This window comes from Pristiophorus japonicus, unplaced genomic scaffold, assembly GCF_044704955.1.
Source record: "Pristiophorus japonicus isolate sPriJap1 unplaced genomic scaffold, sPriJap1.hap1 HAP1_SCAFFOLD_2337, whole genome shotgun sequence".
In the NCBI taxonomy this organism is placed as follows: domain Eukaryota; kingdom Metazoa; phylum Chordata; class Chondrichthyes; family Pristiophoridae; genus Pristiophorus; species Pristiophorus japonicus.
Window position 1 is genome coordinate 18,136 of NW_027252055.1, and position 13,405 is coordinate 31,540.

Below are 13,405 nucleotides of genomic sequence, written 5' to 3' on the forward strand. Positions count from 1 at the left end.
GAGTACAAATCGGGAGGGAATGCAATTGATGACCTCATTCAAGAATTTGAGATTGTGGCGAGCAATAAATCTGATTGGATGTTTAAAGAGACCAATCAGAGAGATACAGAACAATGTCAAATTGACAACGCAGCCAATGAGCCAATCACAGTCATTGCCTTCACCAATCCCTCATTAGCATAGGGCTGTGTGCGGGCTGTGGGGCTGCCTATATAATGCTCGCCTGGAGCAGAATTTCCTTCATATCTGTGCCTGACTGAACAAGACGATGCCTGAGGAAAAGAAACCAGCTTCGAAAAAGGGTGCCAAGAAAGTTATCAAGAAAACACTACCAAAGGGCGGCAAGAAGCGCCGAAAGTCGAGGAAGGAGAGTTACTCCATCTACATCTACAAAGTGATGAAACAGGTTCACCCCGACACCGGCATCTCCTCCAAGGCCATGGGCATCATGAACTCGTTTGTGAACGATATTTTCGAGCGCATCGCGGGTGAGGCTTCCCGCCTGGCCCATTACAACAAGCGATCCACCATTAGCTCCCGGGAGATCCAGACCGCCGTGCGCCTGCTGCTGCCCGGAGAGCTGGCCAAGCACGCCGTGTCGGAAGGGACAAAGGCGGTGACCAAATATACCAGCTCCAAGTAAAACTCCACGTTGTCCTGACAGCAAACCCCAAACACAACGGCTCTTTTAAGAGCCACCCACAACATCATTGAAAGAGCTGCACAAACACATCACCCTTTAGACTCAATTTACTGTAATTATTTCCCGAACAAGTGTGTGTGAGAACCTTTGCAGTTCCAGCTGTAGATTTAGTTCTGAATACTCATAAGCAGCTTCACTGACGTTCGACCTTGGCGTCGCTGGAATTTCCTGCAGAGTCAACTACAAACACGTCCCTGGTCGCTTTCCCTTTGTTCTCAGACCCGTTCATTCACAGCGCCTGCCGACGAATTTATTTTGGGGGGCGGGGAAACTCTGATTTCAGTCACATTCTCACTCAAGCCCTTTTCACGTTTTGTTTTATTCCGTTGCGCTCAGTCCGTTTATTAACCCGAGACTCCCCGCAGTGTAACAACCCAGAATGGGAGTTCTTAGAGACTAGAACAGGGGCAGTTTGAACACTCTGTCCCTCTTCTCTTTTTGCAGAAGGGCTCTCAGTTCTGGTCTCACTCCCACAGCAGCTCCTGTGAAAAGAAGTTCACTTTTACAAAGATGGAGCTGGAATGTGTCCCGTTACAGAATCAGTGGGGACTGAGTCCCGCCCGTTACAGACAGTTTGAAACTGAAGCCGAATTTAATCCTGATTGTTACAGGCCAGAACTTGCAAGGGAAACATGGAATAAGACAAAAGGAAACAAATTGTATAGAAATATATGACTAATGGTGAAGTTACTAACATAATCCGCAATTTTAACAATTATTGGCGGGATTTTTGAATTTTAAAAATCGTTAGATTCTGACTGTTGGGAACCAGTAATTTCCGCCCTCCTTTCATTGGTGGACTAAACAGGCTGTGATTGGTCATCGGAAACGGCTAATGAAATCCACGACAGAGTGACCAATCACAAGTTCGCTCCCTGCATCCCTCCAGAAGCTATAAGAAGGGCAGATATGGGAGGAGTTTCTCATTCCTTGTCTGAACCTGCGGATTGTGGAAATGTCTGGAAGAGGAAAAACCGGCGGTAAAGCTCGGGCCAAGGCCAAGTCTCGCTCCTCCCGGGCCGGACTGCAGTTCCCTGTGGGCCGTGTTCACAGGCTCCTGCGAAAGGGGAACTACGCTCAACGTGTGGGTGCCGGAGCCCCGGTCTACATGGCTGCTGTGCTCGAGTATCTGACCGCTGAAATCTTGGAGCTGGCTGGCAACGCGGCCCGCGATAACAAGAAGACCCGCATCATCCCCAGACACCTGCAGCTGGCCATCCGCAACGACGAGGAGCTCAACAAGTTGCTGGGAAAGGTGACCATCGCTCAGGGTGGGGTGCTGCCTAATATCCAGGCTGTGCTGCTGCCCAAGAAAACCACCACTTCGTCCAAGAGCAAGTAAAGCGGACAAGATTTAATCTAATAACCCAAAGGCTCTTTTCAGAGCCACCCACAGTATCTGTGAAAGGGCTGCTTACTGTATTATTGGAGACCTTCAGTTCTGGTACCGATAAATTGGCCTGTTTCAGACCTGTATGCAGGAGTTTTCAGTTTCTGGTATCTGCATTACGGTTTTCTGCTCACGCAAACTGTTCTAGTTAGCAGCTAATAATTAAACTACAGTTGTTAGAGACTCAAAACTTGTATAAATACCGCAACCGGTTCCTTAAATATTCTCTAGTTTATCAATGATAGCTGTATGAAGAGAGTCGGCGGTTATTAAAAGGGCCTAGTTTAATTCTGGTCTGGTTTGAGAGTTTGAATGCTGGCTCTGTTCCCGGGAGATCCGGCCGTTCCCGGGCTGTGTCTTTCTCTCCTTAGCCGACCAGTTTCGACCTACACTGAGCAGCCACGCGCAAGACGGTCACTGCCATGGATGTGGTGTACGCTCTGAAACGGCAGGGCCGCACTTTTTATGGATTCAACACGACCCTCTCCCCCAAGCACAAAGCAAAGGCTCTTCTCAATGCCACCCACCGTCTCACAGGGAGGGGGGCGGAGGGAGATATCGTTGATTTATATTTTGTTCTGTATAGATAGATATTTTCGCCAAGGTCCCTATGTTTTAAATCAGCATATGCACGATGGATGGTATATCCTTTTAGTTTCAGAATTCTAGACATTTATCATCGAAGCTTCCAGCACGGAAGGAGGCCACTTCGGCCCATCGTGTCCGTGCCGGCCAACAAAAGGTAATCCAGCCTAAACCCACTTTCCAGCTCTAGGTCCGTAACCCTGCAGGTTACGGCACTTCAAGTGCACATCCAAGTAGTTTTAAATGTGGTGAGTGTTTCTGCCTCGACCACCCATTCAGGCAGTGAGTTCCAGACCCCCAGCCTCTGCGTGAAGAAATTTTCCCTCTAAACCTTTTGCCAATTAATTTAAATTTATGTCCCCTGTGCTAAGGGAAATAGGCTGTTTACGGCACAACTTTTTTGGGGAAAACATAATAAATTAATCCAAGTGCCCCCCGATCTGGGGGACACTTCAAACACTTTTCACGTGCCCTTTTTTTTTTGGTTATTTTTGTGGGGTTCTTTTGGGGCAGAAAAACCATAATTTACAAGTGCCCCCTATAAAAGGGAAGGGGGACACTAAAACCCAGCAATTAAAACAAATTAAACTTTAAAACATATAAAATCATATTAAAATTTGGTGCCGGGGGTGACACTACACTCCAGTCCCTCCGGCGCCCACCTCTCGCGGAAGGCCGTGAGTGTACCGGTGGACACCGCGTGCTCCATCTCTAGGACACCCTGGCCCGGATGTAAGCACGGAAGAGAAGCAGGCAGTCAGGCTGAACGACCCCCTCGACCACCCGCTGCCTGGACTGGCTGATGGCACCCTTGGCCGTGCCCAGGAGCAGTCCTACAAGGAGGCCTTCGGACCTACCCGCTCCCCTCCGCACAGCGTCCCAGGAATGTGGGACTGAAGTGCAGCCAGAAATTGAGGAGCAGCCCCTTTAAATAATGGAACAGGGGGTGCAACCTCGTACATTCACTAAAAACGTGGAACACGGACTCTTCCAGACCGCAGAAATTGCAGGTGGCCTGGGAGCCCGTGAACCAACTTAAACATTTATTGCATGGGACTGCTCCGTGTACCACCTTCCAGGCCAAGTCCCCAATAAATAATGGGAGGACTCCCGCATAGAGTGCATTCCATCGGGGATCCCCGCCTCCTCCAGACGGCAAGATGGTATGCCATGGCGTGTCCGGACGGCAGACGAGGATGGCAAGGTTGAGAGTGTGCAGGAGCAGCCCGTACAGGAAACCCCTGCATGCAGAACTGAAAGGCACGGAGGGGATTCCCCCGAGGCGCCGGCTCCCGAGGGAGGTTCCGCGGTTTGGCGCCGATGAGGAATTCTGTCCGGACGGGGGTCAGTTCGGATGGGATCTCCTCACGTGCTTGAGCCTCCTCGACAAACCTAATGGAGTCAGGGCCCAGAGCTGTTTTTAGCGACTCAATGGCATCGGCCATGCGGCAGACGTCGGCCGAATTTAGGTGCCATGCCAGCATGTCTGGCGTCATCCAGCCTACTCCTCCATCATCGAGCAGGTCCCTGACCCTGGTCACCTCGCCAGCCGCAACCCTCTCGTTCGACTGCCACATAAAACCTCGGTCGTGGAGGTACGGATTCCCGAGCAGCGGCTCCTGCAGGACAGCTGCCACTCCAGCCGGTGGAGAGCTGCGCTTGGTGGAGACTTTGTTCCAGACCCTGATGAGTTCCTGGTAAAAGACAGGCAGCTCCTGGACGGCGGTCCTGATGCCCCCCAAGCTCACAAACAGGAGCTGCATGTCATAGTTGAGGCTGTGCTGCTGGCAGAAGAAATACGTCGCCAGCGCACGCCACCTAGGAGGGGGCTCAATGTAAAGGTATCTCTGCAGGGTCTGAAGATGGAAAGTCGCTAGCTGGGTGCTGATGCACACCAACAACTGACCGCCCTCCCTAAGCGGGAGACTCAAGACCGCTGCAGAGACCCAGTGCTTCCTGTTGTTCCAGAAGAAGTCCACCAGCTTCTTCTGTATATTGGTGACAAACGCAGGGGGAGGGGTCAAAGTGGCCAGCCGGTACCACAGCATAGTGGCCACCAGCTGGTTTATGACTAGCACTCGACCCCTGTAGGACAGCACTCCGAGCAGTCCTGTCCATCGCCCGAGGCGAATGGTGACCTTGGCCTCCAGCTCTTGCCAATTTGCCGGCCAGGCTTCCTCGTCGGGGCTAAGGTAGACTCCCAGATAGAGGAGATGGTCGTGCTCCAGGCAAAAGGCCTGAACTCCTCCGGCAGGGAGTCCACTCACCACTGACCCACCAGGAGTCCGGAACATTTATCCCAGTTGATACTGACAGAAGATGCGGCCGAGTAAATCTCCTGGCACTCACGCATTCTCCACAGGTCAACGGGATCCTCTACCGTGAGGAGCACGTCATCGGCATAAGCTGAGAGGACGACCTCCATGCCCAGCCCTTGCAGAGCCAGTCCCATCAACCTCGTCCGCAGGAGGCACAGGAAAGGCTCCACTCAGATGGCATATAACTGGCTGGACAATGGGGCATCACTGGTGCACCCCTCTCCTAAAGCGAAGGGGCGCCGTCAAGGACCCATTAACCTTAATCAGGCACTCTGCGGTGGTGTATAAAAGTCGGATCCGGGCGACGAAATGCGTCCCGAACCCGAAAGCGCGCAGAGTTCCGAACAGATAGTCGTGATCCACCCTGTCGAACGCCTTCTCTTGGTCGAGAGATAGGAAGGCGACCGACAGACCAGCCTTCTGGGAGTGATGGATGAGGTCCCGGACCAGATGGATGTTATCGTGGATTGTCCGGCCCGGGACCGTGTAGGACTTGTCGGGGTGGATCATGTGGTCCAGCACAGTGCCAAGGCGAGCAGACATCACCCTGCCAAAGATTTTGTAGTCCGTGCTGAGGAGGGAGACTGAGCACCAGTTCTTAAGTAGGCGGAGATCGCCCTTCTTAGGCAGCAGGACGATGACTCCCCTGCACCAAGAGAGGGGCATCTCCCCGGTCGCCAGACTTTCCCCCAGGACCCGCGCGTGGTCACCCCCCAGGATGTCCCAGAATTCCCTGTGGAACTCCATGGTCAGCCCATCCAGCCCTGGGGCTTTTCCCCTCGAGGGCCGGTCGAGGGCGCTGGTCAGCTCCGCCAGGCTTAGCGGAGCTTCCAGATTTTCGGTGCCCTCCGGGCCGTCCTTCGGCAGGTCCTCCCACAAAACTCTACGCACTTCCTCGCTGGACGGCTCCGGAGAGAACAGAGCCCCGTAATATCCTCGGGCCCTGTTGCTGACGCCCTCCGGATCCGAGACGAGAGAGCCGTCGTCGGCCAACAGCGTCAAGAGCTGCTTACGGACACCCTGTCTTTTTTCCAGCGAGTGGAAGAAGGGGGAGCCACGGTTTAGATCCCGCTGGAACCGGATCCGCGACCTCACGAACGCGCCTCGGGACCCGACGAACTGCTGGTCCTTCAGCACGGCCTTCTACGCTTCGTACAGCATCCGCAGGGCCGGTGCCTCGACGACTTGACTGAGACGGGATTCCAGGTCGAGCACCTCTTTTTCTAGGTGCCCGACCCTGGCCGCCCGCACCTTGGTCGACCCCCTCGCGTACTCTTGGCAGAAGACACGGACGTGAGCCTTGCCCACGTCCCACCATAACCTCAAGGAGGGGAAGTCCCCCTGCTTCCTTCTCCAGTCGGCCCAGAAATGACGGAACAAGTCCTGGAACCGCTCGTCCTCCAGCAGCTGGTTGTTAAAATGCCAGTACGTGGATCCCGTCCTCACGTGGAGCGAAGCGAGCTCCGCCCACACCAGGTGGTGGTCCGAACACGGCGCCGGCCGCATGGAGGCCGCCGGAACACAGGAAACGTATGCCCGAGACACGTAAAGGTGATCAATTCTGCACCATCCTCTTCCAGGCCTCACCCAAGTAAAGGCGCTGGAGTCGGGATGGAGATTTCGACAGACGTCCACCAAGTCGAAGGACCCGACCAGGTCCCTCAACTTCTCGATCACTGTCATGCTCTGCGGGGCACCGGAGTGGTCCCTCGCCTCGAGGGTGCAGTTGAAAGCCCCTCCGAGGACAATGCAGTTGCCGATGTCGACGGAGCCAAGAAGAGCAGACACTTCTTCGAAGAAGCGCGTTTGCTGCGGGCCGGGCTGAGGGGCGTACACATTCACGAGATGGAGCGGCACGTCCCCCAGGTGAACCGTAATGTGCAGCAAGCGGCCTGGCATGGGCACCTCGACTCCCAAGATCTCCGGCTGAAAATGCGGGGTCAGCAAGATGGCCACCCCACAAGAAGTGGCAGTGTGGTGACTCATGCGGACCTCTCCTTGCCATTCCAGGAGCAACGTGGCTTCGTCTCCCGGAATGGTGTGGGTTCCTTGCAGGAAGCACACCGCGTATTTCCCCTCCCGCAGGAGCGAAAAATTGTTAAATCTACGGCGTGCCTCTCTGCCGCCATTGATGTTGAGCCTGGTTATGGTTATCTTCATGACAAAAGCATAGTGCAACCTCTACTTAACCTATTGTGGGGGGTGGAGTGGAGTCGTTTGTTGACCTCCACTCCCTCAGCAGCCCAGCGAGGAACGTTTTGAGTTGGCGCAGCTCAAGGCTTTGCGCCTTTGATAAGGGCCCACCCGCAGCCATGGTTTTAGCAGCAGCACAGACGGACCTGATGAGGAGCGCCGGCTCGGACCATTTTTCTAGGGCCAGATGGGCTCAGTTGCGGCGACCCTGGCTCTGGACCATAAAGTCCCGGAGCTCCTTTACAGGAATGAGGCGGGACTCAGCAGCGGGCACGAGGAGATCCACCACCTCACTGGCGATGGACTCCAGATCTTCTCCCGCACCCTCCACCGAGTCCCCATCCCCCTCCGGGAGGTCGCCGCCAGCAGCCGGTCTGTCGACAAACGGCCTGGCTGCTCCATCCGGCCCTGGCTCTGCCCCGATCCCACCCCCAGGATCATCGGCAGAGGAGTCCCCACTGGGCTCTTTTAATTGTGGTGCTGGGTCAGGAAGCGGCAGCGGAAGGGGTTCCCCCTCCGCCCCAGGCACCGGGGAACATGGAGAGACCTGGTCGAAGAACTGCTCCAGGTCCTCCAAGTCCCCCAGCTCCAAAGTTTGGGGCGAGGGTTGGTGTTCTTCCCCCTTCCCGCCGCCACCCCCCCAGCCCAGTGTGTGTAGGTTCTTTAAAATTATTAAAATTTTATTTATCTGCCGGATCGAGCAGATCCCGGGAGATGTTGTATATTGACTCGGTGGGCTCAGGTTCGGCCTTTTCAGCCCCGCCCGCCTCAGTCCCCGGGACGCCCGACCCGGCGGCGACATATTCCTCCGCCGGCCCCACGCCCCCCACAACAGGCAGATCTTCCTCGCCATCCCTGGGAGGCAGAGGCTGGGCAGCGTCGACTGTCTGACCCTCCCCGGGGACAGATTCCCCCCTGCCGACGGCGCGGTTTGGGGGCGCTGGTGGAGGACACGGGACATGTGGCGGGCACCAACTCCTCCATGGAGGGATATTGTTCCCCCTCCGCCTCATTGGAGCGGTGCCTCCTTTTTTGTCTGAGGGGGTGGCGTGGATGCAGGGAGACCTCCATGACTGCCGAGGCCACCCGCTCCACTCCCCCCTTTTGTTTTTCTTGCCCGCGCCCAAGCCCCTCTGTGCTATTGGTCGAGGGCTTGGGCACGGGCTCAGGGCACCCCGCGCTCGCCGGTGACAGAGGTAGGCCGGGCGCGGTGATGGGGCTGTCCGGTGCTCTGAGGGGACCCGCCTCGAGGTATTTCACCTTCCTCCATGCCTTCCTTCCACCCGGACACTCTCCCTCCCCACCGCCGGAGGCCATGAAGACAAAGGCCTCTGACGATGTCCGCGCATCCACGCGGATGCTACTAGGGGGAGGGGTGATGGCGGCGCCAGCCTTGGCCGCCTTTGGTGTTTTGGCGGCCTTGGAGGCGGGGCAGTTCTTCCAAACGTGCCCTACCTCCCTACAGGCATGGCACCGTACGCCGTCCAACGTCCAAAAGACGCGGTAGGCAGTCCCCTCATGCACCACTTTGAAGGTGCCCATTGTCATCTCCTCCCGCGCCAGGCGGACAAAAAGCTGGCGGCGGAAGGAGAACACGTGATGCAGGCTGGTCTCCCTGAGGCCGAGCGGTATCGGGTTAATCCCCGACCTTACCTCCCCGAGTTGATGTAGGTGGAGGAGCGGGAACAAAGGGCGGGACATTCGAAAGAATGACCCTCTGCGTGGTGGCCTCGAGAGGGTCCACCGGCAGGAACGTCCCGCCCACCGTGAGCCCCTTTTCAAGGGCCAGGGACACCGCCTGCTCCGACCCCAGGAAGAACACAGCCTTCCCGGACATCTTGGAGGCCACGACAATGGCCGAGGGGCCGACTACCCCAGCCATCGCCCGCACGCACTCCTTGATGCTCATAGTGGGGTGAGTGTAGCTCTTGACCCCATGTTTTTTAGTTATTAATCAAAATGGTGGCAGGGCAGCAGGAGGCCGCAGTGGCTGTGGAAGCTGCCTGCGCGTAAGTCTTAACTGGCCCTGCCACCAACGTGGATGGTGTCGCCATCATGGGGTCCCTTTAAGGGTTACACTCACCCCAAAGTCACAGGCCTTAATGGTCTTAATAGGCCTCGTTAAATGTGGGAGCAGAGGGAGCACTTAATGAGGCACACTTCTCCCCTAGTTAACGATTGGGGAGGGGCCTTGCTCCCTCTGCTCAGTTGTCTTGATTTATTAATTAGGAGGAAAGAGCTCACGGGGAGAGAGGGGAGAGAAAGAGAGAGTGACAGAGAGAGAGAGAGAGAGGGTGTGGGGTGGGAAAGAGGGAAGCTGTGAGGGCAGGTCTCCCCTTACAGTGCTGGCTGGGGTGCACTCCCCAGGTGGCAAAATAACACAGTCTTATTAGGTGGTCTTCGGGGGGGGGGGGTTCTGCTTCGACCACCCATTCAGGCAGTGAGTTCCAGACCCCCACTCTCTGCGTGAAGAAATTTCCCCTCTAAACCTGCCAATTACTTTAAATTTATGTCCCCTGTGCGAAGGGAAATAGGCCGTTTACGGCACAGAAGCTATGGCATATTCCAGTGAAGGTAATACTGAAACAACTAATATAGTTACAGCAGTGACAGATAAGAAAGGTGTTGAATTAAACGGTGGGAGGAAGGCAGCATCAGGGCGGAAGGACAGTGAGGATCTTTTGCCCTCATAGAAGGACTCCCAAGTCCTGACCAGAAGTGACCCTCAGGCAATCTCGGTTACAAACCGGTCAATGTCTGTCGAACATGTAGATATCTCGATCGATAAAGAACAGAGTATGGCTCGGGAGGGGATGTAACTGATGACCTAATTCAAGAATTTGAGATTGTGGCGAGCGGTAAATCTGATTGGTCTCTTTAAATATCCAATCAGAGAATTACAGAACAATGGAAATTGACAACGCAGCGAATGAACCAATCACAATCGTTGCCTTCACCCATCCCTCATTAGCATAGGGCTGTGGGCGGAGTGTGGGGCTGCCGATATAATACGAGCTCCGAGCTGAGTTTACGTCATGTCTGGGTCGGATTGAACAAGACGATGCCTGAAGAGAAGAAATCAGTTACTGCCAAGAAAGGCGCCAAGAAAGTGATCAAGAAAACACCACCGAAGGGCGGCAAGAGGCGCAGAAAGTCGAGGAAGGAGAGTTACTCCATCTACATCTACAAAGTGATGAAGCAGGTTCATCCCGACACCGGTATCTCCTCCAAGGCCATGGGCATCATGAACTCGTTTGTGAACGATATTTTCGAGCGCATCGCGGGTGAGGCTTCCCGGCTGGCCCATTACAACAAGCGCTGCACCATCAGCTCCCGGGAGATTCAGACCGCCGTGCGCCTGCTGCTGCCCGGAGAGCTGGCCAAGCACGCCGTGTCGGAAGGGACAAAGGCGGTGACCAAGTACACCAGCTCCAAGTAAAACTCCACGCTGTTCTGACGAAACAAACCCCAAACACAACGGCTCTTTTAAGAGCCACCCACAACCTCTCTGAAAGAGCTGCACAATCGCGTCATCCTTTAATTTCAATTTACTGTACTTATTTCCTGAGCAAGTGTTTTTGACAACATTTAAAGATCCAGGGTAGATTTAGATACGAATTTTCAGATGATCGGTTTTACTGTCCGGTTCAGCCTTAGCTTCGTTGATGAAGTTCCCTCCCAGTAAAATATAAACACTCCCTGGTCGCCTGCCGACGAATTATGGACTTGTTTTAGACTTTACTCACCTCATTCTCTCTCAAGCCCTTTTCAAAAAAAAAATCTAGTTAGTCAACCCGCTTATTACCCGGGGCCTGCGTGTGCAACAACTCAGAATGGGAGTTCTTACAGAGACCAGAACTTTGCAGTTTGAACACTCTGTCCCTCTTCTCTTTTCACAGAAGGACTTCCAGTTCTGGTCTCACTCCCGCCTGTGCGGAGGATCGAGCCATGATCTGTGATTCCCAAATTGTACAAAGAATGAGCTGGAATGTGTCCCGTAACAGAATGTTTGAAAGTGAACCCTAATTTAATCCTGATTGTTACATTCTGGAATTTGGAAGGCAATATGGAATAAAATGTGTTTGGAAATCTTTGGCTAATGATGAATTTATTAACATAACCGCATTGTAAAAATTATTGGCGGGGTTTTTGAAATTGAAGATTCGTTGGAAGTCGAACAATAATTTTCGCCCTCTTTTCAGTGGCAGGCTAAGCAGATGGTGATTGGTCATCGGAAAAGACCAATGAAATGCACCGCAGAGCGACCAATCACAAGTTCACTCCCTGTATCCCTCCAGAATATATAAGAAGAGCAGATGAGGGAGGAGTTTCGCATTCTTTTTCTGAACCTGTGGATTGTGGAAATGTCTGGAAGAGGAAAAACCGGCGGTAAAGCTCGGGCCAAGGCCAAGGCTCGTTCCTTCCGGGCCGGACTGCAGTTCCCTGTGAAAGGGGAACTACGCTGAGCGTGTGGGTGCCGGAGCCCCGGTCTACATGGCTGCTGTGCTCGAGTATCTGACCGCTGAAATCCTGGAGTTGGCCGGCAACGCGGCCCGCGACAACAAGAAGACCCGCATCATCCCCAGACACCTGCAGCTGGCCATCCGCAACGACGAGGAGCTCAATAAGCTGCTCGGAAAGGTGACCATCGCTCAGGGCGGGGTGCTGCCGAATATCCAGGCTGTGCTGCTGCCCACGAAAACCACCACTTCGTCCAAGACCAAGTAAAGTGGACAAGATTTAATCTAATAACCCAAAGGCTCTTTTCAGAGCCACCCACAGTATCTGTGAAAGGGCTGCTTACTGACTTAATGGAGTCAGAGCCCTTGAATTCATGTACCGATAGATTGGCTTATTTCAGACCTGTAAACATAGAAAATAGGTGCAGGAGTAAGCCATTCGGCCCTTCGAGCCTGCACCACCATTCAATAAGATCATGGCTGATCTTTCACCTCAGTACCCCTTTCCTGCTTTCTTGGGATTGAAGGCCGATAAATCCCCAGGGCCTGATGGACTGCATCCCAGAGTACTTAAGGAGGTGGCCTTCGAAATAGTGGATGGATTGACAGTCATTTTCCAACATTCCATTGACTCTGGATCAGTTCCTATGGAGTGGAGGGTAGCCAATGTAACCCCACTTTTTAAAAAAGGAGGGAGAGAGAAAACAGGGAATTATAGACCGGTCAGCCTGACATCGGTAGTGGGTAAAATGATGGAATCAATTATTAAGGATGTCATAGCAGTGCATTTGGAAAGAGGTAATATGATAGGTCCAAGTCAGCATGGATTTGTGAAAGGGAAATCATGCTTGACAAATCTTCTGGAATTTTTTGAGGATGTTTCCAGTAGAGTGGACAAGGGAGAACCAGTTGATGTGGTATATTTGGACTTTCAGAAGGCTTTCGACAAGGTCCCACACAAGAGATTAATGTGCAAAGTTAAAGCACGTGGGATTGGGGGTAGTGTGCTGACATGGATTGAGAACTGGTTGTCAGACAGGAAGCAAAGAGTAGGAGTAAATGGGGACTTTTCAGAATGGCAGGCAGTGACTAGTGGGGTACTGCAACGTTCTGTGCTGGGGCCCCAGCTGTTTACACTGTACATTAATGATTTAGACGAGGGGATTAAATGTAGTATCTCCAAATTTGAGGATGACACTAAGTTGGGTGGCAGTGTGAGCTGCAAGGAGGATTCTATGAGGCTGCAGAGCGACTTGGATAGGTTAGGTGAGTGGGCAAATGCATGGCAGATGAAGTATAATGTGGATAAATGTGAGGTTATCCACTTTGGTGGTAAAAACAGAGAGACAGACTATTATCTGAATGGTGACAGATTAGGAAAAGGGGAGGTGCAAAGAGACCTGGGTGTCATGGTACATCAGTCATTGAAGGTTGGCATGCAGGTACAGCAGGCGGTTAAGAAAGCAAATGGCATGTTGGCCTTCGTAGCGAGGGGATTTGAGTACAGAGGCAGGGAGGTGTTGCTACAATTGTACAGGGCCTTGGTGAGGCCACACCTGGAGTATTGTGTACAGTTTTGGTCTCCTAACCTGAGGAAGGACATTCTTGCTATTGAGGGAGTGCAGTGAAGGTTCACCAGACTGATTCCCGGGATGGTGGGACTGACCTATCAAGAAAGACTGGATCAACTGGGCTTGTATTCACTGGAGTTCAGAAGAATGAGAGGGGACCTCATAGAAACGTTTAAAATTCTGAC

General features: G+C 53.5%; 2 protein-coding genes across 2 annotated transcripts; both read left to right on the forward strand.

The window, feature by feature from the left end:
* The first annotated feature begins 268 nt into the window (after positions 1-268).
* On the forward strand, positions 269-643 carry LOC139245755 (histone H2B). The gene has a single exon (XM_070871271.1). It carries the CDS (start codon positions 269-271, stop codon positions 641-643), a length of 375 nt encoding a protein of 124 aa, XP_070727372.1.
* Positions 644-10,250: 9,607 nt separating this feature from the next.
* LOC139245754 (histone H2B 1.2-like) lies at positions 10,251-11,242 on the forward strand. The gene has a single exon (XM_070871270.1). The coding sequence runs from the start codon at positions 10,251-10,253 to the stop codon at positions 10,626-10,628; it is 378 nt and encodes a 125-aa protein (XP_070727371.1). The 3' UTR covers positions 10,629-11,242.
* Positions 11,243-13,405: the final 2,163 nt, after the last annotated feature.

Excerpts from the sequence above, each read along its gene's own strand:
- LOC139245755 (XM_070871271.1), top strand. The coding sequence starts at position 269 with ATGCCTGAGGAAAAGAAACCAGCTTCGAAAAAGGGTGCCAAGAAAGTT.
- LOC139245754 (XM_070871270.1), top strand. The coding sequence starts at position 10,251 with ATGCCTGAAGAGAAGAAATCAGTTACTGCCAAGAAAGGCGCCAAGAAA.